Source organism: Mobula hypostoma, chromosome 6 (genome assembly GCF_963921235.1).
Source record: "Mobula hypostoma chromosome 6, sMobHyp1.1, whole genome shotgun sequence".
Lineage (NCBI taxonomy): Eukaryota > Metazoa > Chordata > Chondrichthyes > Myliobatiformes > Myliobatidae > Mobula > Mobula hypostoma.
The window spans coordinates 92,439,331-92,465,031 of NC_086102.1; the positions used below are offsets into that span (position 1 = coordinate 92,439,331).

General features: G+C 42.1%; 1 protein-coding gene across 4 annotated transcripts in view; it reads left to right on the forward strand.

Moving 5' to 3' along the window:
• tmco3 (transmembrane and coiled-coil domains 3) overlaps positions 1–18,371 on the forward strand; it is a 63,784-nt gene extending 45,413 nt beyond the window's left edge. For all 4 annotated transcript variants that reach the window (XM_063051205.1, XM_063051209.1, XM_063051208.1 and 1 more), the window contains 4 exons: positions 1,717–1,867; positions 5,284–5,363; positions 10,790–10,939; positions 11,050–18,371. In XM_063051205.1, the coding sequence (XP_062907275.1) occupies positions 1,717–1,867; positions 5,284–5,363; positions 10,790–10,939; positions 11,050–11,163 (495 nt within the window). In that variant the 3' untranslated portion in view covers positions 11,164–18,371. The remainder of the gene's footprint in view (positions 1–1,716; positions 1,868–5,283; positions 5,364–10,789; positions 10,940–11,049) is intronic.
• Positions 18,372–25,701: the final 7,330 nt, after the last annotated feature.

Genomic DNA, 25,701 nt, shown 5'->3' on the forward strand with positions numbered 1-25,701 from the left:
TGCTCTGATTTCTAATGATCCAATTGAAACTTGCAAAATTGTACTGGGGCTAGACAGGATGGGTGCATGAATAATGTTTTTCCTAGATGGGATCTCCGGAGCTGGGGGTCAAATCTCAAAAGTTTGCTGTTCAGTATCAGAACTGAAAAGAGATTTCTTTTTGTCCATGGAGCAGTGAATCTTTGAAATTCTTTACCCAAGAGGGCTGAGGGAGGCTGTTGTTGGACATATTCTAAACAAAAGATGGTTAGATTTATGGATTTACCAGAATTAAGGTGCCTAAGGAAATTAATCACAATTAATCACAAAAAGCAGAATTAAGGTGCAGGAAAGTGGCACTATGGGTAAAAGATTGACTGATATCTTGTAGAACAGAGTTGCAGTCATCAGTGAGTGAATGGCCTATCCTGCTTCTCATGTTATACACACAATTAAGAATTGAATTCTTTTGTTTTAATTGCTGGGTTTATGAATAAATTGGACAAATTGAATTTAGTTTCAAAGAGTTTATATACTGAAGATAATACTTCCATAAATCTTTGTTGCATACTTTGTATTTGAAATTTTGAGCTCAAAGTATTGGACATACACTTTATTGGCCCCGTAACTAAGAACATAAATGCACCATAGAAAAGACTAGTCAATTCAAAAATGCAGCAGGACTTAATGTTCTCAAAATGTCACAAGACTGAGTTGCACATCGTACCTCAAAGTTGACATGTGGTGGTGAGTTGTGTGTCACAGGTTAATATTCAAATCTTGCAGCATTAAACATAGAGCAGTAAAGCACAGGAACAGGCCCTTGGGCCAAACCAGCTAAAAAGTAAACTTTTAAAAAACAAAACTAATCTCTCCATCTTCCTCGTATTCATGTGCCTATCTAAACACCTCTTGAAAGCCTCTATGGTATTTGCCTCTATCACCATACCAGGCAGCGCTTTCCAGGCATCCACCACTCTGTGTAACAAACTTACCCCTAACATCCCCTCTGAACCTACCCCCTTCACCTTCAGTGCATGTCCTCTGGTATTAAACATTTCTATCCTGGGAGAGAGATACTCCCTGAGTACTATATACCGCTTATAATCTTCCAAACCTCTATCAGATCTCTGCTCAGCCCCTGCTGCTCCAGAGAAAACAACCCAGGTCTGTCCAGCTTCTCACCATAGCACATGCCTTCTAAACCAGGCAGCATCCTAGTGCATCCTCTTCTGTACCCTCTCCAAAGCCTCAACATCCTCCTTGTAGTGGGGCGACCAGAACTGTACACAATACTTCAGATGAGGCCTAACCAGAGTTTTATAAAGTTGCAGCATAACCTCGTGACTCTTGAACTCAATGCTTTGACTAATAAAAGCAAGCATTTCATAAACCGCCTTAACCACCCTATCAGCCTGTGTGGCCACTTTCAAGGAGCTATGAACTTGGACCCCAACTTAGAAATGCAAGTTTGTCCAACATTAGTCATGGGAAGATTTTCTTGGCTGCAATATTACCTTAAAAAGAAAATCAGAAGGAATTAATAAAAACTTTGATGGGCTGTTTGTTTCTTTGGCTTTGTTTATTAGAAATGTCTGTGATGTGTAGTATGTTATGCACAAATATATTACTGCTATACCGTATACTAATACAAATAGAAGTGTAAAATTGTTATTAACTACAGACCTTTGAACCACGTTACACTTTGTGAACTTTTCTGTTTGTGCACTCCTGCAGGTAACTGAAATACTCAACATCTCCATGGAACTTGGTTGCTTTTTGGCTGGGGCATTAATTTCATCACAAGGCCACATAGCTACAGAGGAAGTCATGTACTGTATGGAACCTATACGGGATTTTTTGGCCATCATTTTCTTTGCCTCAGTTGGTAATTAACAGTGCTTTGTAAGGGGTTTAGGGAATGGGAGTACTACTTATAACTTATTCTTGAAAGTTATTTATTGACGGTCTGGAATTTAATATTAATGTAAAAAAAATTATGCACGTGCTGTTTCCAATAGGCGAATAGTGAATGCTGACATATCTCTCCAGCAACTCTTATTTAATTATCTTACCTTTCCAACATACATATCATACTTCTGTGTTGGAATATCCTACTTTAATTTTCCAGTTCTGACTTTTTTTTCCCATTTTTGATCTAATAGGGACTTGCTTTTTTCGCTAAAGAGCGTCGCACAATCATCAAACCTCTTAGTAAGATGAACATGGAAACTCTTATAGAAGTGAAAAATTGAAGTGTATTAGAGTCATAGAGCACTACAACACATAAACAGGTCCTTTAGCCTAACTGTACACCTTACAAAGCATTGGAGCATCAAAATCTATTCTTAAAAATGTGGCCAAACATCCATACTGCTTGTGCTGAGATAGGTGTGTCTTCTGAAATATATATGCTGATTATTTTCTGCCAAAAATAGGGCAGCACAGTTGTGCAGCCAGTAGAGCTATTGGCTCAGCTCCAGCAACCTAGGTTCTCAATGTGACTACTGGTGCCGTCTATCTGGGGTTTATACATTCTCCCTGTGACCTTGTGAGTTTTCTCCGGGTGCTCTAGTTTCCTCCCACGTCTGGAAGGACCATTACTTAGTAAACAGGACAATCTAAATTTCCCCTAGTTTGTACGTGAGTGGAAAAAATCAGGAGGGAGTTGATGGGAATATGGGGTGAATGTGAGCCACAACACCTCCAACGGGCTGAAATGGCCTCCTATGTGATATGGAATAGGAAACAGCAGGATATTGACTGTCACCATGAAGAAATGATAATGCTTTTTAAAGACTGAGATACAGCACAGTGTCATCTAATCTTACGTCATTCTTCCAAGAAAAGGTAATTATATCTCTGATGTGAACCTTAACAATATGATAGGGATCCACTTTCAGCTATGCTTTTTAATTATTTTGAGTACTTTCCAGAAACCGTGTTAAATATGGTGACTTGCAACTTGAATTATAATGTAGCGAAGAAAATGTAAAATGCTCTGTGTGTTGCAAAGAGTATCCCTTAATCAGGAGGGTAGTGTTGTGGAGTTACCTTCAGTGCATGGTGGGGGAAGTGGGGAAACAGGGTAAAGATCTTTCTTTGATCTGGAGGGGCTTTAAGAGCTTCCAATAATGTAGGAATGTGTGGAGCCTCACTTAGTTTAGAGGAATGAGGTTGCCCCTCTGTGTCAGAGTCGTATAGCATGGAAAAAGACCATTTGGCCCACCACATCTTTGCCAACCAGGGCACCTATCCATATTAATCCCATTTTCCAGCACTTGAATAGACTACAAAATCTAGGTGAGTCAAGTGGCTGACTGGGTACTTAATGCTGTCAGTGACTCTGTTTCCACCACTCTTCAGCAGTGCATCCAGGTACTCACCACTGTCTGGGTGGAAAAGGTCCCCCTCAGATCCCCTCTAAATTTATTATCCCTTATCCTAAATCTAAATCTGTGAATGGGCAATGGGGAGTTGTCCTGAGTGAGGAGCATCCCTTGCTTTGGGCAATGGGAATTCAAGGGTGAGGGCAAGAGCATATCCCTTGGTGTGGGCTCTGACAGAGGAGCATTCTTGAGGTAATAATGGTGAAAGAATGAATCTGTTATTTGAGTGTAAAATCAAAGTAAATGATGGAAACACTCAGCAGGTTTAATTGGATTTATTATCACTGACATATGTCATGAAAATTATTTTGCAGCGGTATGATGCAATACATAAAAATACTTAAAATTACAATAAGAAATATATAAAATAAATAGTGCAAAAAGAGAATTAGAATTTATTTTAATCTTGCACCCATCCTTGAAAGTGAAGGAGTAAAAATCTTTGTGTTATGACTCCATTGCAATGTACACACATGTGAATTTAACAGTCTCATGGCTTGTAGAAAGAAATGGTCTCGTAGCTTGTTGATCCTGGCTTTAATGCTGCAGGAGCATTTTCCAGACAAAAGCAGCTGAATCAGTTTATGGTTGGGGTGACTGGTGTCCCCAGTGATCTTCCAGGTCTTCTTTCTGCTGTGCCCAGTGATCAAAGTTGGTGCAGTTCCCGTACCAGGCAATGTTACAGCCAGTCAGGATGCTCTCAATGGTGCCCCTGTAGAAGGTCTTGAGGATTTGGGGGCCCATGCCGAATTTACATAAGAACATAAGAAAATAGGAGCAGGAGTAGGCCGGCCCATCGAGCCTGCCCCACCATTCAATAAGATCATGGCTGATCTGTCCATAAACTCAGCTCCATCTGCCTGCCTTTTCCCCATAACCCTTAATTCCCTTACTGTGTAAAAGCTTATCTAACTGTTTCTTAAATATATCTAGTGAAGAAGCTTCAGTTGCTTCCCTGGGCAGAGAATTCCACAGATTCACCACTCTCTCTAGAAAAAACAGTTACTCATCTTCATCCTAAATCTACTCTCCTGAATCTTGAGGCAATGTCCCCTAGTTCTATTCTCACCTTCCAATGGAAACAACTTTCCTACTTCTATCTTATCTACCCCTTTCAAAATTTTGTATGTTTCTATAAGATTCCCTCTCATTCTTCTGAACTCCAGAGAGTATAGTCCCAGGCGACTCAATCTCTCCTCACAGGAGAACCCCTTCATCCCTGGAATCAACCTGGTGAACCTCCTCCCTTCTTCAGTTGCCTGAGGTGGAAGAGACACTTGTTCTTTTTTTCCACAAAATTGGTGTGTACAGTCCGTGTGAGATCTTTGGTGATGTGTATACTGGGGAATTTGAAACTACTCACCCTCTCAACTGCAGACCCATTGATGTTGATCGGGCTGAGCCTGTCTCCGTTCCTGCTGTAATCCACAGTCAGCTCTTTTGTCTTTTGGACCTTGAGGGAGAGGCTGTTATCCTGGTACCACTGTGTCAAATATAGTGAGGTAGTGACCATGAATTCATGGACTATTCATAAATCTGATGGCGGAGAGGAAGAAGCTGTTGACTTAAATGTTGCAGGAGGTGCAATGTTACAGCTTTCTGCACTCTTGATTTTAGTAACTCGTTTGTTAGCATGAAAACCAGTCAGTTCTGCTCTTGGTTATCTATTTTCCCCATTCTTATGTAAGATATTCACCTGAAACTGTTTCTCTTTCTGCTGATGCTCTCTGACCAGCTGAATATTTCCATCATTTTTTTGTTGTTTTTGTTTCAGATTCCAGTATCTGCAGTTCTTTGATTTGCATTGAGTTTTTGTTTTTTAGCTGTTAACAAAGCCAGATTAGTGATATTGAGAGCTAATATGTAAACTATCATTTTAACTAGACTACTGATAATGATTTTCTATTTTTCACAGGTCTTCACGTGTTTCCAACATTTGTGCTTTATGAACTGACTGTCCTAATGTGCCTTACACTGACTGTGGTGGTATTTAAGGTAAAGTAGTTAATACCAGTTTGAGGAAGGCTGACAAAGCTTCCACTTCTCAATAGATTGACCTGAGTATTTCTGTTTCCTAATGTTTGAGTTTTTAGGATTCCTACAGTTGCAATATTTTTCCTTTATTTGTTGAAATGTTTTTGGAATCTATGTGGTGTTAGTAAGCGTGTTTGTTGAAATCCTATGATACTTTGAAAGTAGCATGGTGGCTTTGTGGAAAACTGGATTATATAAAATTCAAAATGTAGAGGAATACCATACTCCAGCTGGAGCTAAGCTCTAGTTTCATAAAGGTTTAGCACAAGTTTCTTGTTTTTACACATATTCTTGTCTCTGTTTATAAAAGCTAGTGTTACTGAGCCTTTTATTCACTGGTTTCATGGCACATTTGTGCACTATTGCCCTGAGTTTCTAACTGCTGTATTTGTACTTGGACCTAATTTGTAAATTGTAGTTAAAATTAACTAAGGTTGTTACTATTTGCAGCTTCCTCTAACCAACCATCAAGTGGCTATGTTTAGTTTGACAAGTGAGCCTCTCTCTAATTTATGAGGAAATCCGGAAAGTAAATTAGAGGCACATTTTCAGAACCAGTGAGGTTTATTTTCACTGTCTTGTATGATGTGAAATTTGTTGGTTTGTGGCAGCAGTTTAGTGCAAAAACGTAAAATTACTGTATATTACAGAATAAATATTGCAAAAGAAAATAATGAGGTAGTGTTCATGTATTCATAGAACATTCAGAAATCTGATGGCAGAGGGGAAAAAACTGTTAATGAATGCTTGAGTATGGGTCTTCAGGATCTAGTACCTCCTCCCTGATGGTAGTTATGAGAAGAAGGCATGTCCTGGATGGTGAAGGTCCTCAGTGATGGACACTGCCTTCTTGAAGTATTGCCTCATGAAGATATCAGTGTTGGAGAAGGTTGTGCCTGTGATGATAGAGTCTACAGCCTCATGTAGTCCTGTATATCAGAAGCTCCATAACAGGCTATAATGCAACCAAACAGAATGCTTTCTGCTATACACCTACATAAACTTGTAAGGGTCTTTGGTGACCTACTCACCTACCAAATCTCCTCAAACTCCTAATGAAGTAGAGCCACTGACCGCTTTCTTCATGGTTGCATTAGTATGTTGGGCCAAGGATCAATTCTCCAACATGATGGCACCCAGGAACTTAAAGTTCCTCACCCTTTCCACCACTAACCCCTCAATGAGGACTGGTATATATTTTCCTGACTTCCCTTTCCTGAAGTCCACAATCAATTCCTTGATCTTGAGTGTGAGTTTTTGTTGCAACTCCTCTCAACCAGCTTATCTATCTCCAGTGTACCTTCCTGTTGCCTCCTGAGATTTTATCAACAATGATGTCATTTGCAAATTTATAGCTGGTGTTTTAGCTCTGCTGAGCCACACAGTCATGAGTGTAGGGACAGAGGAGCAGTGGGCTAAGCACACATCCTTGAGGTGCACCATTGTTGATTGTCAGCAAGAAGAAAATTTTATTATCAATCGATACTGACTAGTTTTGCAATGAGGAAGTTGAGGATCCAGTTGCAGGAGGAGGTACAGAGGGCCAGGTTTGAAGCTTGTGGATCAATACTAAGGGGGTGATGGTATTGAGTGCTGACTTTTAATCAACAAACAACAGTGTGTTTTGTAGTTAGATGCTCTAAAGCAGTGGAGAGTCTGTGATACTGCATCCACTGTAGACCTGTTCTGATGGTAGGCAAACTGCAGTGGGTTCAGGCCCTTGCTCAGGGAGGAGTTAGTTCTAACCATGACCAAAATCTCAAAGTACTTCATCATAATAGATGCGAGTGCTACTGGGAATAGTTGTTGAAGCAAGTTGCCCTGCTCTTTTTAAACACCAGAATTCTTGCTGCCCTTTTGAAACAGTGCGAACCTCAGACCGTAGTAGTGAGAGGTTAAATATGTGCTTAAGCACTGCAGCCAGTGGGTTAACTCAAGTTTTCAGTACCCTGATTCTTTGTGAGAATTAACTCTCTTGAAGGATGTTCTGATATTGACCCCCCCCCAAGACAGAGATCACAGGGTCGACAGATGTTGTGGGGATTTGCATGGGGGTTGTGTTATTCTCACTTTAAAAGTGTGCATAAAAGGCATTGAGCTCATCAGGGAGTGAAACATCACTATCATTTATGCTGTTAGGTTTCACCTTGTAGGAAGTAAATACAAACCCTAGCACAACTGCCATGCATCTGATTGCATCTCTAATTTCTCATGGAATTGTCTCTTTGTTCATATGATGGCCTTCTGGGTGACTGATCTTGAACGTCACAGATCTAGACCTCATCAGACTGTGAATCTCCTGGTTCATCCAGGGCTTCTGGTTTGGGAAACTCAGTATGTTCTTGAAGGCACACACTCAATGAAGTAAGTCTTGATGATATCAATTATAGCTGTGGCGTATTCATTCAGATCTAAAGATGAAACCTTGAATATGGTCCAGTCAAAGCAGTCCTATAAATGCTCCTCTGCCTCTCATGGTACATGCAGCCAGGTGATCAAGCTTGTCAAAGTGCAGGCACGGGATGGCATAGTAAGCACTCTTGATGGAAGTGTAACAGTGATCGAGTGTGTTGGCTTCTCTGGTTCTGCAGGTGAAACATAGAAACATAGAAAATAGGTGCAGGAGTAGGCCATTCGGCCCTTCAAGCCTGCACCACCATTTATTATGATCATGGCTGATCATCCAACTCAGAACCCTGCACCAGCCTTCCCTCCATACCCCCGATCCCCGTAGCCATAAGGGCCATATCTAACTCCCTCTTAAATATAGCCAATGAACTGGCCTCAACTGTTTCCTGTGGCAGAGAATTCCACAGATTCACCACTCTCTGTGTGAAGAAGTTTTTCCTAATCTCAGTCCTAAAAGGCTTCCCCCTTATCCTCAAACTGTGACCCCTCGTTCTGGACTTCCCCAACATCAGGAACAATCTTCCTGCATCTAGCCTGTCCAATCCCTTTAGCATTTTATACGTTTCAATCAGATCTCCCCTCAATCTTCTAAATTCCAACGAGTACAAGCCTAGTTCATCCAGTCTTTCTTCATATGAAAGTCCTGCCATCCCAGGGATCAATCTGGTGAACCTTCTTTGTACTCCCTCTATGGCAAGGATGTCTTTCCTCAGATTAGGGGACCAAAACTGCACACAATACTCCAGGTGTGGTCTCACCAAGGCCTTGTACAACTGCAGAAGTACCTCCCTGCTCCTGTACTCGAATCCTCTCGCTATAAATGCCAGCATACCATTCGCCTTTTTCACCGCCTGCTGTACCTGCATGCCCACTTTCAATGACTGGTGTATAATGACAACCAGGTCTTGTTGCACCTCCCCTTTTCCTAATCGGCCACCATTCAGATAATAATCTGTTTTCCTATTTTTGCCACCAAAGTGGATAACTTCACATTTATCCACATTAAATTGCATCTGCCATGAATTTGCCCACTCACCTAAACTATCCAAGTCACCCTGCATCCTCTTAGCATCCTCCTCACAGCTAACACTGCTGCCCAGCTTCGTGTCATCCACAAACTTGGAGATGCTGCATTTAATTCCCTCATCCAAGTCATTAATATATATTGTAAACAACTGGGGTCCCAGCACTGAGCCTTGCGGTACCCCACTAGTCACTGCCTGCCATTCTGAAAAGGTCCCGTTTATTCCCACTCTTTGCTTCCTGTCTGCTAACCAATTCTCTATCCACATCAATACCTTACCCCCAATACCGTGTACTTTAAGTTTGCACACTAATCTCCTGTGTGGGACCTTGTCAAAAGCCTTTTGAAAATCCAAATATACCACATCCACTGGTTCTCCCCTGTCCACTCTACTAGTTACATCCTCAAAAAATTCTGAGATTCGTCAGACATGATTTTCCTTTCACAAATCCATGCTGACTTGGTCCGATGATAAGTTGGAGATAAGTTCTCAGGGACCTCTTCAAGCTGGCCTGGCTGAAATCTCCAGTGATGATTGGGAAGGTGTCCGGGTGTGCTACCTCATGAATGTTGATTGCAATGTTCAGCGTGTCCAGTTTGCCAGGTGTGGCATGAACGTTGCTACCGGAATGATGGCAGAGAGCTCCCTCAGTAGGCAGAACAGATGACACTTGACTGCCCATTGTTCCAGGTCGAAACTAAACTGCCATATCTTTTTACAATGATGAGTAAACAGTGTAGCCTGTGCCTTTACCTGCTGCCACTGTCTGGTCCATGCGGTGGGTGACCAGGTCTATGAAAAAGAGTACACAGTTGTCCCCAGTGTCCTCCTGGTACTGCAGTGTTGCTCTGAGGTCTTGTGCTTTATTTTCCAGAGACACTACATTAGCCAGGAAAGGTCTTGGGGCCCTGCACCTCGTTTTCCCTGGAGCCCTCCAAGTCAGCTATGTTTTTTGAGACAATGGACAGCTCACCTGAGCTTCTAGCTGCTAAACTCATTTCCTGAGTGGTCTGCAGTCCAAAGTTCATCAGTTCTGAGGATTTAGTTCTTTTAAATAGCTTGAAACAATGTTACTCATGCAGTGTTTGTGGCTGCAGATTTCAGCTGCAGTAGTTCCAAATGGGAAAATTTGATGATTACCTTAAGAGCTGCACACAAGAAATCATCTCTCCTTGGTGCCATTTGTATAAGGACGTTTTTACAGCAAACTTAGGTTTTGAGTTTAAAACGATTTCAGAGAGTATATACTCAGTGGCCACTTTATTAGGTACAGGAATCAAACCCGGTATGGTCTTCTACTACTGTAGCCCATCCACTTAAAGGTTCAACATGTGCATTCAGAGATCTCCTCTGTACACCACTGTTCTAATGTGTGGTTGTTAAGAGTTACTGTCACCTTCCTGTCAGTTTGAACCAGTCTGGCCATTCTCCTCTGATCTCTCTCATTAACAAGGTGTTTTCTCCCATAGAACTGCTACTCACTGTAGAGACTGTTGTGTGTGAAAATCAGAATCTGAGATTTTCAGATCAGCATTTTCTGAGATACTGTAAACACCCCATCTGACACCAACATTCATTCCACAGTCAAAAGTCACTTAAATCACACTTCTTTCCCATTCTGATGCTCGGTCTGAGCAACAACTGAACTTCAAGAGTCTTGATCATGTCTGCATGCTTTTGTGCATTGATTTGCTGCCACGTTATTGGCTGATTAGATATTTGCATTGATGTACAGATATACTGAGTAAAGTGGCTACTGAGTGTATGTTATCATCGGGTTTTCAAAAGTCCGTCTCCTGTTGTGAAATGCTGTTTGTTTTTAAGCAGTTGCTGATAATTTAAAAATACAGGTCATGTACAATACAATGAAATGACCTAGAGTGTTTAAAATTATTGAGGACAGTGCGTAAGTGATGGTGTTAATGCATTTTTAATTTTTTTTCTCACTTCTAGTTTATCTTAGCAGTTCTTGTCCTCTCTCTGATTCTCCCAAGAAACAGCAGGTACATCAGATGGATAGTTTCTGCTGGCTTAGCGCAAGTCAGTGAGTTTTCCTTTGTTCTGAGTAGTCGGGCCCGTAAGTCAGGGATTATATCTCGAGAGGTAGGTTATTTTTTAATTGTTCAGTATCAGTTTAAGTGTTGGAATAATGTATTGGGATAATTCTGCCACAAAACCTAAAATAAAGCAGATACCATCTTCTTTCTCTACAGGTGTACCTTCTCATTCTCAGTGTCACTACTTTAAGCCTTTTACTTGCCCCTGCATTGTGGAGAGGAGCAATTTTGAAATGTGCACCAAAACCAGACAGGCGATTGACCACGTGATCATGGTCCATTCACCTCACTTGTTAAATGTTGGAGATCGCTGCCTCCTGCTGTTCTCAAAGTCTCCTTAAGAGACTTCTAGTAGAAAGCTGTACCAATAGAAGTATGGAATTTGGTTTCCCTGGCTTTAAGGTGACAACTGGAAAGGCAAAGGTCACTTTGAATCTACTGCTGGAACATTTCATACTGCTTCATATTCCTCATATTCAAATAAAGAAATGGACTTTTGGAGCAAAATTACACTGAAATGTGCTGAACTTTATAATATACTTTGTGGAATACCAATTAAAGGAAGCAAGAAGACATATTTTTGATAAGTATGTATTAATTTTTAGGTGCTGGTGATGTTTTCATTGGGAGGTGGTAGAACTACATTCATCCACTCAGTGTACATTCCAGACTGGCTTAAATTCATATTTCAGAGGCTTTTTGAACTACTTGAATTTAAATTTGTTGCCTGTATCATGACTAATCGCTACCTAATTGTCTGCCTTGATTACATTTCAAAAGATACCCTTCAGGTCTCTCTATAACTTACTACTTCTATCTATTGCTACCTATAGTGTATGCTTAATTTAATGTATAATTGTCTCCCAAAGTCCTTACTAGTCATTTCCAAATTCTGTGAAGAGCTCATGGCCTGGTATAGACATCTAGGAATACTGCTGTTTGTATCTCACTAATTGATAAACAGATCCATTACCCCAACTTTCTGAGTCCTGTCATCTAACCTGTTTATGACTCAATATAGTGAGGCTTATTGTGAACTCCATACATTGCAAAGTTCCATGCAAAGGAGCCCTTTTTGACAAACGTAGCTAACTTTTATAGAGTCACAGAAACAGGCCCTTTGACCCACCTAGTCTGTGCCAAACCATTAATCTTCCTAGTCCTGTCAACTTGCACCTGGACCATAGCTCTCCATAGCCTTCCCACCCATGTACCCGTACAGATTTCTCTTGAATGGTGAAAACAAGCTCGCATCCACCACTTGCTGTGGCAGCTCATTCCACACATTCACCACACTCTGAAGAAGTTCCCTCTTGTGTTCCCCTTAAAATTTCACCTTTCACCTTTAACCTATGACTTCTAGATGTAGTCCCACACAAACGCTGTGGAAAAAGCCTGCTTGCATTTACCCTATTTATACCCCTCAGAGTTTTGTATACCTCCATCAAATCTCCCCTCGATCTTCTACATTCTAGGGAATAAAGTCCTAACCTTTTCAGTCTTTCCCTATAATTCAGGACCTCAAGTCCCAGCAATATCCTTGTAAATTTTCTCTGCACTCTTTCAATCTTTCCTGTAAATACAAAAGGTGTCCGAAAGTGCGCACAATACTCCAAGTTAGGCTTCACCAATATCTGATGCAATGTCCCATCTCCTGTACTTAGTACATTGATTTATGAAGGCCAATGTGACAGAAGCTTGCTTTATGACCTTATCTACCTAAGACACCACAGTCAAGAAATTATGGATCTGCATTCCCAGATCCCTTTGTTCTACCGCACTCGTCAATGCCCTACCAGTCACTGTGTAAGACCTACTCTGCATTGATCTTCCCAATCTCATACTTGCCTGCATTAAATTCCATCTGCCATTTTTAAGCTCGTTTTTCCAGCTGGTACAGATCCCACTGCATGCTTTGATCATCTTCTTCACTGTCCACTACACCCCCAATCTTGGTGTCATCCACAAATTTGCTAATCCAGCTTATCCCATTATCATCCAGATCATTGATATAGATGACAAACAACAAAGGACACAGCACTGATCCCTGCAACATGCCAAGAGTCGCGAGCCTCTATTTAGAGAGGTAACCATTTACTACCACTCTCTGGCTTCTCCCATGAAGCCAATGTCTAATCCAATTTCCTACCTCATCTTGAATGGCAAGAAACAGAACCTTCTTGACTAACTTCCCATGTGGGACCTTGTCAAAGGCCTTGCTAAACAACATCCACTGCCTTTCCTTCATCAAATTTCCTGCTAACTTCCTTGAAAAACTCTGAAGATTGGTTAGTCAAGACTTAGCAGGCACAAAGCCAACTTGACTATCCCTAATCAGTCCCTGTTTATTCAAATACTTATATATCCATTCCCCAAGAATACCTTCCAATAACTTTCCCACTCCTGCTGTCGGGCTCACTGGCCTGTAATTTCCTAGTTTATTCTTAGAACTGCTCTTGAAAGCGGAACAACACTAGCTACCCTCAAATCCTCCGGCATCTCACCCATGGCTAAATATGTTTAAAATATCTCTGCTGGAGTCCGGGCAATTTCTGCACTAACCTCCCACAGAATTCAGGGGACACCTTGTCAGGCCCTTGGGATTTATCCACCTAATTTGCCTCAAAACACCTCCTCTTCTGTAATCTCTAAAGGGTCCATGAGTTTGATGCCACTTTGCCTCACTTCCACCTCTCGAGTAAATACAGATGCAAACTATCCATTTAAAATCTCCCCCTCTCTTTTGTCCTGCTTGGTGGCTCAATAATATCAGCGCCGGACTTCGGAGCGAAGGTTCCCAAGTTCGAATCCAAGTCGGGTTGAGCGTCGAGCTAGCAACTCGGCCTCGTAAAAACACGAATAGCTTGCTACGGAAACACCATCATGACGGTGCCCCAATATCTCCACTGCTGAGTTAAGGGCTCTTCTTCTTCTTCTTCCTCTCTTTTGGCTCCATGCAAAGATTACTGCAATGATCTTCCATAGGACCAATTTTGTCCCTTGCTACCCTTTTGCTCTTAATTTATCTGTAGAAGCCCTTAGGATTCTCCTTCACCTTCTTTGCTAGAGCAACTTGTGCCTTCTTTTAGCCCTCCTGATTTATTTCTTATGTGTTCTCTTGCATTTCTTTTACTCCTCAGTACCTCATTTCTTCCTGCTATGCACCTCCTCTTTCCTAAGCAGAGCATTAATATTTCTCAAACCAGGGTTCCATAAACCTTGTATCCTCGCCTTTTATTCTGACAGGAACATACAAACTCTGTACTCTCAAAGTTTCACTTTTGTAAGCCTCCCACTTACCAAGTACACCTTATCAGAAAACAGCCTGTTCCAATCTACACTTGCCAGCTCCTTTCTAATACTATCAAAACTGGTTGGTATTGATCGGAATCTTAACTGGAAGACCAGACCTATCTTTTTTCCCAAATTTACTTTGAAACTAATGGCGTTATGATTACTAGATGCAAAGTGTTTCCTTACACAAACCTCTGTCACCTGCCCTGTCTCATTTGCTAATAGGAGACCTAGTATCACACTCTCTCTAGTTTGGACTTCTGTGTGCTGATTAAGGAAACTTCCTTGAACACATTTGATAAACTCTTTCTCATCCAGCTCTTTTACAGTATGGGAATCCTAGTCAATGTGGAAAGTTAAAATCATGTACTATCACAACCTTGTTTCATGCAACAGTCTGCAATCTCTCTCTAAATTCCGCTGTTGGGTGGTGTATAATGTAATCACATTTATGTGGGCTATACCTTTTTTATTCCTCAGTTCTACTAATAAAGCCTCACTCGATGAGACCTCCAGTCTGTCCTGAGCACTGCCATGATATTTTCTATACAAGTAATGCCACCCCTCCCACTCTGTCACTGCTAAAACAATGGAACTCCAAAATACTGAGCTGCCAGTCCTGTCCCTCCTGTGACCAAGTCTCACTAACGGCTACAATACCATAATTCCACGTGTTGATCCATACCCTAAGCTCATCCATCTTTCCTACAATACTCCTTGCATTGAAATATACGCAGCACAGGATATTAGTCCTACCTTTTAATTCCTGACTTTGTATGTAGGAGTTACAACATCTTTCTCCACAACCACTCCACCGTGTTCTAGCACTCTGATTCTCATCCCCATGCAGCTCTAGTTCAAACTCACCCCCCCCCACCCCCAATGTAGCATAAGCAAACCTTCCCACAAGGATATTGTTCCCCTGAAGTTCAGATGCAAACAGGTCTCAGCTTCCCTGAAAGAGAGCCCAATGGTCCAAAAATCTGAAGCCCTCCCTCCTGTACTGTCTCCTTAGCCATGTGTTAAACTGTATGATCTTCCTCTTTCTGGCCTCACTAGCACAGGTAGCAACCGTGGATGGCCTGACCTTTAACTTAGTACCTAACTCCCTGAACTCACTGAACTCACTTTGCAGGATCTCATCACCCCTCCTACCCATGTCATTGGTACTGATGTGGACCATGACCTGTGGTTGCTCACCTTCCCACTTAAGAATGTTGTGGACCTGGTCTGAAATATCCCTGACCTTGGCATCCGGGATGCAACATCTTGGAATCTTGTTCTCAACCACAGAACCTACTTTCTGTTCACAGAACCAACAAATTCCTCATCACTTCAGCTCACTTCTTCAAATTCCCCTATCACTTCGGCTCACTTCAACAAATTCCTCATCACTTCAGCTCACTTCTTCGAATTCCCCTATCACTTCGGCTCATTTCAACAAATTCCTCATCACTTAGCTCACTTCAACAAATTCCTCATCACTCAGCTCACTTCTTCTTCTTCTCCCATCCCCGCCCCCCCCACTTCCCTTCTGAGCCACAGTGTCAGGCTCAGCTGTTTTGTTTCTTGGTACAGGTTTTAAACATCTTGACACACAGTTACCACAATTCAAGGCTGTGTGAAGTTGGAGTGCAGATGGGGCAGGGAGATGGCACTTCCTACCTGACCGCATTCATCCATTGTATCTGAATGGTTACTTTAGTCATCGTTCCAAACAAGATCTAGCTCATCCACCCCACCCCCCCACCACCATCTTACCTTAGTAATGAAATAATATTTCATTATTTGGGCCACACCGTTTTTTGTTGATTGAGAAATACAGAGGGGCTGCACTCTGTACAGTATTTATTGAATCTACACTCATCCAGGCAAGGAGAGAGTGTACCTTTACCTTTTGGACACGGTAAAATTAAACACATGCACTGAAGTTATTTCACAATGTGTCTTAGACAGTGCCACTGGTTCCATATCATGGCGTGTTTTCTGCAGTGTAAAGATCAGAACACTTCAATAGAACAATCTGCTGCACTATGCAAAAGAAAACCCAATTGTCTCAGTTTTGTTCAAGCATGATCGCTCATTCTCAAGTCCATAAGACGATAAGACAAAGAAGCAGAAGTTGGCCATTTGGCCCATTGAGTCTGCTCCGCCATTTTATCATGAGCTGATCCATTCTCCCATTTAGTCCCACTCCCCCGCCTTGTCACCATAACCTTTGATGCCCTGGCTACTCAGATACCTATCAATCTCTGCCTTAAATACACCCAATGACTTGGCCTCCACTGCCGCCCGTGGCAACAAATTCCATAGATTCACCACCCTCTGACTAAAAAAATTTCTTCGCATTTCTATTCTGAATGGGCGCCCTTCAATCCTTAAGTCATGCCCTCCCGTACTAGACTCCCCCATCATGGGAAACAACTTTGCCACATCCACTCTGCCACATCCACTCAGTCCATGCCTTTCAACATTCGAAATGTTTCTATGAGGTCTCCCCTCATTCTTCTAAACTCCAAGGAATACAGTCCAAGAGCGGACAAACATTCCTCATATGTTAACCCTCTCATTCCTGGAATCATTCTAGTGAATCTTCTCTGTACCCTCTCCAACATCAGCACATCCTTTCTTAAATAAGGAGACCAAAACTGCCCACAGTACTCCAAGTGAGGTCTCACCAGCGCCTTATAGAGCCTCAACGTCGCATCCCTGCTCCTATACTCTATTCCTCTAGAAATGAATGCCAACATTGCATTCGCCTTCTTCACTACCGACTCAACCTGGAGGTTAACCTTAAGTCCTGTACGAGGACTCCCAAGTCCCGTTGCATTTCCGAACTTTGACTGCTTTCCCCATTTAAATAATAGTCTGCCCGTTTGTTATTTCTGCCAAAGTGCATAACCATACACTTTCCAACATTGTACTTCATTTGCCACTTCTCTGCCCATTCTTCCAATTTATCCAAGTCTATTCTTGTTCTGCTACAAAAAGTGTCACTCCTCAGAACTTTAAAGGTAAGCTGTTGCTTGACTTATTCCCACCAGATTTACTGATTTCACTCTGCCTTCTGTATCTGGTTTCCGTGTCACTGTCTGCATTGTGCTCCTTCATATCACCACCTGGACAAAACCCATATAATATCGTCGTTGAAGAACAGGTCAGGGTTTGGGTACCTTTTGGCAATACAAACCCCTTGTACAGTGTGTAACCCACAAGTCAGAAGTGTGATGGAATACTCCCTCCTTGCCTGGATGAGTGCAGCTCCAACAAAAACTCATTAAGTTTTACATTACCAGGATAAAACCTGCAAGGCAGATAGGAACCCCTTCCATCACCCAAGACAATGTTATTTCACCAGCTGACACTGCAGTCGACAAACTACAATTACTTATCCAGGCTACTCCCGCAGCCACAAACTCTGTCACCCAAGGCCGAGGGCCGCAAGTGAATTGGAACACAAACTCTGCAAAGTCCTTGCTAAGTTGCACATCATACTTATTTGAAAGTCAATAGTCCTTCATTGTACTGGATCTAAATCGTGTACCTGCAACATTACTGTAGTAGCACCTTGGACCAGGACAGCAGAAGTTCAGGAAGATAGTTCATCACCACCTTGAGGATGATAAGGGATAGGCAATAAACACTGACTCTGCCACTGAAGCACAAATACCCCAGAAAAATAAAATTCCATTTAAGAAAGAAATCCTAAAATTGCTGCTTCTGCAAATTGATATTTCTTTGGATTTCGTTTTTAAGAGTTTTACTTAAGAATTATCAAGTATTTAACTGCCATTTTTTGAATTATAGCATCCGGTTTCCTAATACTGGGCTGAATTTGCAAGGAATTTCCACAGTTCTTCTGACTGCTTGCTGGAAGAAATCCTGGGTGCACTACATTTAAGATATTGATAAGGTTAAAACAAAACTGAGTAGGAAAATCCAGGAATAATTGTTTTTACTTGGAGGGTAGGAAATTGTCATCAGTAATGGTTTGCATTTTCATTTTGAATATATGTGAAGAGGCACAACCTGCTATTAATTTAGAGCATTGTAGAACTTTAACAAATAATAGAAATGTAATGAAACCATTTGAGTCATTGCATATTCATATCATGTATTGGCTATCACTGCGATGTCTGTTCCTTTTAACAATTCTTGAAATAAAGGTAAGATTAATAATTTTACACTTTACATCACTTTGTTCATCTCTAAGTGTATCTTTAATGTAGTTCTTTAATATTAAAACACAAGCTTGGTTAATTTATCAATTGGGCATGAGGTTGAGGTTTTGGAGAGCATGCAGAAGAGGTTTACCAGTACGCTGCCTGGATTAGAGGGCATGTGCTGAGACAAATGGTTGGACAAACTTGGGTTGCTTTCTCTGGTGCAGTGAAGGCAGAGGGGAGAGTTGACTGAGGTTTATAAGATTATGAGAGGCATAGATAGAGTTGTCAGAGAATATGTGTTTCCTGGGGTTGAAAAGGCTTAGACCAGAGGGCATGCATTTAAGGTGAGAAGGGGTAAGTTCAAAGAAGATGTGACGGGCAAGTTGTTTTTTTCACAGAGTGGTGGGTGACTGGAATGCACTGCCTGGGGAGGTAGTACAGGCGGATACCCTAGGGGCTTTTAAGAGATGTTCAGATAGGTACATGAATGTGAGGGAAATAAAAGGATATGGACATTGTGTAGGGAGAAGGGATTAGTTTGCCATTATTAATTTAATTGGTTTGGCACAATATTGTTCTTGTGCTGTACTACTCTATGTTCCTGTCTGCCCATTTCCATATACAGTATCTGACCATGTACCTCTTTCAAATTCTTACAGGGACCATAAAATCCTTAGTAATCCTTAAACAAAAATTGTTCCCTGTGTTCTACTTTTACTTGACTGTAATATTAAACTAGTGGAAGTATGTTTAAAGTAAGAAGTTTGGAGATTATCTGAGGAGAAATTTGTGTACTTGGAGCATAGTTGGAATCTGGAACACACTGAGGGAGTTGTAGAGGCAGTGTAATATTTGAATATCTAGATGAGTAGTTGGATTGCCAATGCATAGAATGGTATAGACCAGGTGGTATTCTAATAGGACTGGAATAACTGAGTATTTAATTGTCAACTAGGAATTGATAGGTGGCAGGGCCCGTTTCTGTGTGTATTGCGATACATGGGTTACCAAAAATGACTGGAATCGCTTAGTATTTTCGTGCAAGTGTGTCATTTCGGTGTGTCAGAAAATCAAACTTACAAAAATTAGCGAAAACTTAAGAAATTTGAAAGATTAAGAAAACTGGCAATATTTACAAAAATCTATCTACCAGAAAGCACAATAACAGTTCCATACTTTATCCAGTGTGAACTCCTGGCAGCTCAATCTCTCTCCCTGCTACTGAGAGTGAACCGCACAGTTTTTTAAGGCACCAGGACATACCATTTTTAATTACCAACAAGGTTAGTGTAAAGTTGCACAGGAATCGGATTATGACACATCTCACAAAATAGTTACAATCACAGCACAAAATAAACGTAAGTATCTACCTTAAATACAGTATGCAAACAACATATGCACATTTACACCTATTACTAAGGAAATGGAATATTCCAAAGTGTTTGTGGGAAAGGCACCAAAAAGCCTAATCCTTTAGGACCTTTTATCATAATATACTGGGGGGAAAGGCATTGAAATGCAACAACCACTGAATGATAAGGCAATGTACCTGTAAATGTGCACGTGTACAGAGCGCTCTTTGTCACCTTACCACACTCCTGCGGCAATGATATTCGGCAGCTGAGACACGTAGTATGCAGTAATATTTTCCCTGTAAAGGTCAAACTTTCTGCTAAGGAGGTAGTCCTGAAGGTCTCAAGGGCCCACTTCCTAGTGTTATAGCTGCCAATGACTTGTGTTCCACAGGGGTCAGTTTTGGGACAGCTTTTTATGCTGTATATCAATGATTTAGATGATGGAATAGTTGGCTTTGTTACCAAGTTTGCAGATGATATGAAGATTGGTGGAGGGGCAGGTTATGTTGAGGAAACAGGTAAATTGCAGAAGGACTTAGATTAGGAGAATGGGCAAGAGAGTGACAAATGAATTACCATGTTGGAAAATGCACGGTCATGCACTTTGGTAGTAGAAATAAATGTGCAGACTATTTTCTAAGTGGGGAGAAATTCCGAAAATCTGAGATGCCAAGGGACTTGGGAGTCCTCATACAGAGCACCCTAAAGATTAACTTGCAGGTAGAGTTGGTGGTGAGGAAGGCAAATGCAATATTAGCATTCATTTCAAGAGGTCTAGAATACAAGAGCAGAGATGTGATGCTGAGGCTTTGTAAGGGACTGGTGAGTCTACACCTTGAGTATTGTGAACAGTTTTGCACTCCTCACCTAAGAAAAGATGTGCTGGCATTGGTGAGGGTTCAGAGGAGGTTCATAAGGATGATTCCGGGAATGGAACTGTTATCATTCGAGGAACATTTGATAGCTCTGGGTCTGTACTCACTGGAATTTAGAAGGATGAGGGAGGATTTCATTGAGACCTTTTGAATTTTGAAAGGCCTAGACAGAGTAGATGTAGAAAGATGAGGGAGACCAGGACAAGAGGGCACAGCCTCAGGCTAGAGGGGTGTCCATTTAAAACAGAGATGCGGAGAAATTTCCTTTGCCAAAGGGTGGTAAATTTGCGGAATTTATTACCACAGGCCAGGTCATTCCGTGTACTTAAGACAGCTTGAAAGGTTTTTGACTGGACACGGTATCAAAGGTCAGGGAGAAGGCTGGGGAGTGGGGCTGAGGAGGAGGAAAAAAAAGGAACAGCCATGATTGAATGGCAGAGCAGATTCGATGGGCCAAATAGCCTAATTCTGCTCCTATGTCTTATGGAGTCACGTACAGAGACTTATCATTGCCTGAAGGGTCTCCACCACTGATGGATTCGATATCAGCAGAAGTCCAAGGAGTTTGATGTGGCCATTGTTTTGGAGTTCTTTCTCCAGTCACTAGAACGTGGGTCCGAGAGCACAAGCCAGTGGATAGACTCACTATAGCCCGACTTGTCCTGCAGTACCTCAGTGCCCGCAAGGGGTGTCATTACGTTGATCATTCCGAAGCAACAGAGACTCTTGATACTCCAAGGGACCCTAAGGGTAACTCTGGAATAGGGGAATGGGAGAAAGAAGGCCAAAAAATCTTTGATAGTTTCTTCTAAGAGTTTTATTTGCTACCACTGTCAGCAGCCAGGTTCATAAATCCTGTGTGTGTCCTCTCAAGAATCCCAAATTGTCAAGTATGTGATATGTACCAAGAGAGGAATGTGATCATGATGATATTGACTGTAATGATTGTGAGTGTGGTCATGGAAAACAAGCAGAATGTGAGGAGAACGAGCCAGTTTATTATGGTCAAAGTTAACGGAAAAACTGTTAGAGCTCTTTTAGGTTCTGGTACTCACTGTCATTTATTAAGAAAAGTCATGCCCCTGCCTTTGGTGTTGAGTACAGTCACCAAACACCTGGCCAGTGTGTCCTTGGTGACTGGAAGTCGGAGCTACTGGCAGAACTCCCTATTGAGCTGGGTGACCACAAGTACTTGATGAAAGTCTAGTGCTGGAGAAACTACCAGTTGACATGATTCTGGGGAGAGATTTGCCTGCGTTGCATGAATTACCGAGGAAGAGAAGTAGCCGATCACATTCATCTGTTAATCTAGGAGTTGATAGTGCTGTTTCATATATTGGCATGATTCCAAAACAATATCTGGGTTATAACCTCAGCCTGACTTGGATGCTAGTTTGTATGAGGGAGAAACCAAAAGCCTATAAAGTCATATGGTCAATGGCGCTGTGGGAAATATGCTGGTTCTCCTGCCTCTGTTGATATTTGTACAGATGAAGTACCCATTGATGATAACTTGGAAGGGGTCATGGAGGCCAGGAAATTGACCTGGAGCTGCAGAGGGTGTTTGCTGATTTTTCAGAGCTTTTCCAGTAGAGGTCAGGATATTCGACCTGGGTTCAGAATGCCAATGCTGCTCCAGAGTGCCAGAGCGCCAGAGCGACTTGTGGGAGACCTGAAGGATGAAATTCAGACTATGCTGGAGCAGGGAGTCACTGAGCCTTCAAATAGTGAGTGGAGCTGTCCTGTTGTTATCATCCACAAGAAGGATGGCGCTCTGAGCGTATGCATTGATTTCCGGAAGCTGAATGCCATTTCTTTATTTGATGGTTACCGTATGCCCTGCATTGATTGCCTACTAGAAAGGGTTGGACAGGCAAACTACATTACTACACAGGAGCTTAGTAAAGGTTACAGGCAGGTTCCCCTGCATGACCAATCAAACCCCTCACTGCCTTCTGTATACCCTGGGTCTGTTTCAGTCACCATGGATGCTCCAGCAATGTTCCAGTGACTAATGGACCAGGTGATCCAAGGCTGTGAGGCCTGCAGTGCGGCCTACCTGGATAAGGTGGTTGTCTACAGCCAGATGTGGTCAGAGCACCTGGACTATCTGCGTGGGGTCCTGGAGAATTTTCATGCTGCCGGTCTCACCTTGTATCTACAAAAACATGAGTGGGCAAAAAGGGAAACGAGATACCTTAGACACCAGCTGGGACATGGAGAGATTCAAACACAGGTGGGCAAAGTGGAAGTGATCAGCAACAATCCTGGACGTTGCACCAAGAAGGAAGTGAAGTCCTTCCTGGGTCTGGTAGGGTGGTAGCACGGGTTCATTCCCCAAGTTGTCACGCTGGCTGCATCTGACTATTCTTTCTGGGAAGCTTGTAAGCAACCTAGTGATGTGGACAAGTGAGTGTGAAAATGCTTTTCAAGCCCTTAAATCCCAGGTGTTCTTCACCCATCCTTCAGAGTCCAAACAGCTCCTTGTCCAGATGGATGCATCAGGAGTTGGCAGTGTAGCAGTGCTGGTTCTAGGAGAACTTGGAGAAGAGCAACCTATCCTTTACCAGAGGCAAGAACACCTCCCAGGGGAAACCAGGTATTCCAACATTGAAAGGGAGTTTGCTACCCTTTTTGATTCTGCATCCCTAATACATTGATACTCGCCCTGCTGGCTGCAATTATGTCCTATCATCTGCCTGCCCTTCCTGACAGTCTGACTGCATGCTATCTTTGCTTTTTTAACCAACTGTCCTATCCTGAGTCCCTTCACTCTGGTTCCCACCCCCCCACCCCACCAAATTAGTTTAAACTCTCCCCAACAGCTCTAACAAACCTGCCCGCAAGAATATTGATCCCCTCGGGTTCAGGTACAACTGATCCCTTTTGAACAAGTCATACCTCCCCCAGAAGAGATCCCAATGGTCCAAGAACCTGAAGCCCTGCCCCCTGCACCAGCTTCTCAGCCATGCATTAATTTGCCAAATCATCCTGTTTCTACCCTCACTGGTGCGAGACACAGGCAGCAATCCAGAAATACTCCCCTGGAGGTCCAGCTTCTCAGCTTTCTACCTAGCTCTCTAAATTCTCTCTTCAGGACCTCTTTGCTTTTCCTTCCTATGTCATTGGTACCAATACGTACCAGGACATCTGACTGCTCTCCCTCCCTCTCCAAAATGTCGTGGACACGATCCAAGACTCCTTTGGTGGTAGAATACTGTAATGGAAGCATTGACAATAGGTATCTGCTGAGATATCAAATTTAGCCAGCAGTGACTCCTTCAAGCCAAGATAGTTGCTGAACCTCTCTTCATCCATTGCAGTGTAGGCTTCCAGAGCTTTATCTGTCAGTAATGGTAGGCCATTGCCATATCCATCCTATCCTCTTGAACCTGAGGAGATACTTTGCAATATCGTCACCTGGATGATACAACAGCATCTTTGGACCCTTCCACAGGCTTCCTAAAAGCATCTTCTCTCCTCCGCCGGGCAAACAAAAAGTCTCGGAACAGATTTTCCAGCAAGGGTTTGGACAGTTTGCCTCTGGGTGAAGTTCCTCCTCCTCTGAGGTTTCCGCCATTTCCTAAGCATCTGTTTTATTTTTTGCCTCAGGAAGTTTCTTGCCTTGGGACTGCAACCACACTCTTCTCCAAGTTTAACTTACCCTTCCGCAACTGGCCATCCTTCCGCTGCCACCATACGTGGGTTTTGACCAGAGTCGCTTAGTACTTTCGTGCAAGAGTATTTATTCTGTACGTCAGAAAATCAAACTTACAAAAATTAAGTGAAAATAGTGAAAAGAAAACTGTCAGTATTTACAAAAATATGTCTATGAGAAACACAATAACAACTTCATACTCTGCCCACTGTGAACTCTCGGAAGCTCAATTTCTCTCTCCCTGCTACTGAGAGTGAACTGCCCATTTTAAGGCACCAGGACATGCCATTTTTAATTACCAACAAAGTTAACTTAAAACTACACATGAATTAGAATATAATGCACCCCAAAATGTAGATACAATCATATCACAAAATAAACCGAAGTATCTACGAACAAACTCTTCTCAGGATTCCAGCCAGGTACAGATTTTGGCTTTAACTAAAATTTCAATGACAAACTCTGCTACCTTCATCAGGGATGGCACCTGGGCACATCTGGTCCGATGGTATTTATACCCCCCACCCCGGTCATCCCTCCTGATTGGTTAGTCCTCATCCAATCAGGTTTCTGTTGTTTCACATTGTTGACAATCGAATTCCAGTTCTTACTTAGAGCAAGATCTTTGCCTTTGTTAAAATTTGTTAAAGCTTTCACACTCATACTGTGGATTGACGTAAGATACAGTGTTGTACAAAGGACAGACAAGGATCTTAACAAATATGTGTTCTTCCAGATTATCTTCCAGATGACAGATGTCCACTCACTTTTGTGGGATGCAAAGGTGAGGAAGAGTTAAAATTGTAAGCATCTTACAAAATTGTCAAAGGCAATTACAACATAAGAGTGAAAAATGTCAGGGGAGATGAGGATAAAATAATTGTCTCTGCTCTGGGGACAGCCCCATGGGATTGTTAGGGGGAAGAGTGGGACATTGGTGCGTGGAGTGCTTTGCCTCAGTACCAAGGCAATTTTGCAAATAGCCAGTTCCCACTTCCACTGCCATTGGCACCACAGACTATGCAGTTTACTTTAAGTAGCCCATTTGGCTAACATTCCGACTTCTACAATGGATGACAATTAGATTTCCTAGTTGATACTGGAGCCACGTCATGAGCAAGTGGTACCCTGGTATGTTCAGGCTGCCAATCCTTTCCCAATTCTACTGATAAGCCAGTATAATTATGGTGTGATGTGTATAAAGAAAAATTATTTTAACATTCATTTGTGTTCTTTCCTGGTTCAGCTCAGTGTATTAACGTATGTATTCACAAACAAACACATGTTCAGGGCCACAAGAAAACATTTTATTAGAACTAGCACAGGTGCAATACAAAAGGCAAAAAACAAATCTCTACAGCAGTAAGTAGCAGGAGTCAAAATAATCCTTATCCTCAAAATGAGCTGATCTACGGAATGCTTAAATTCCCTCTCCCCCTCCCCCCTTCTCCTTTACATAG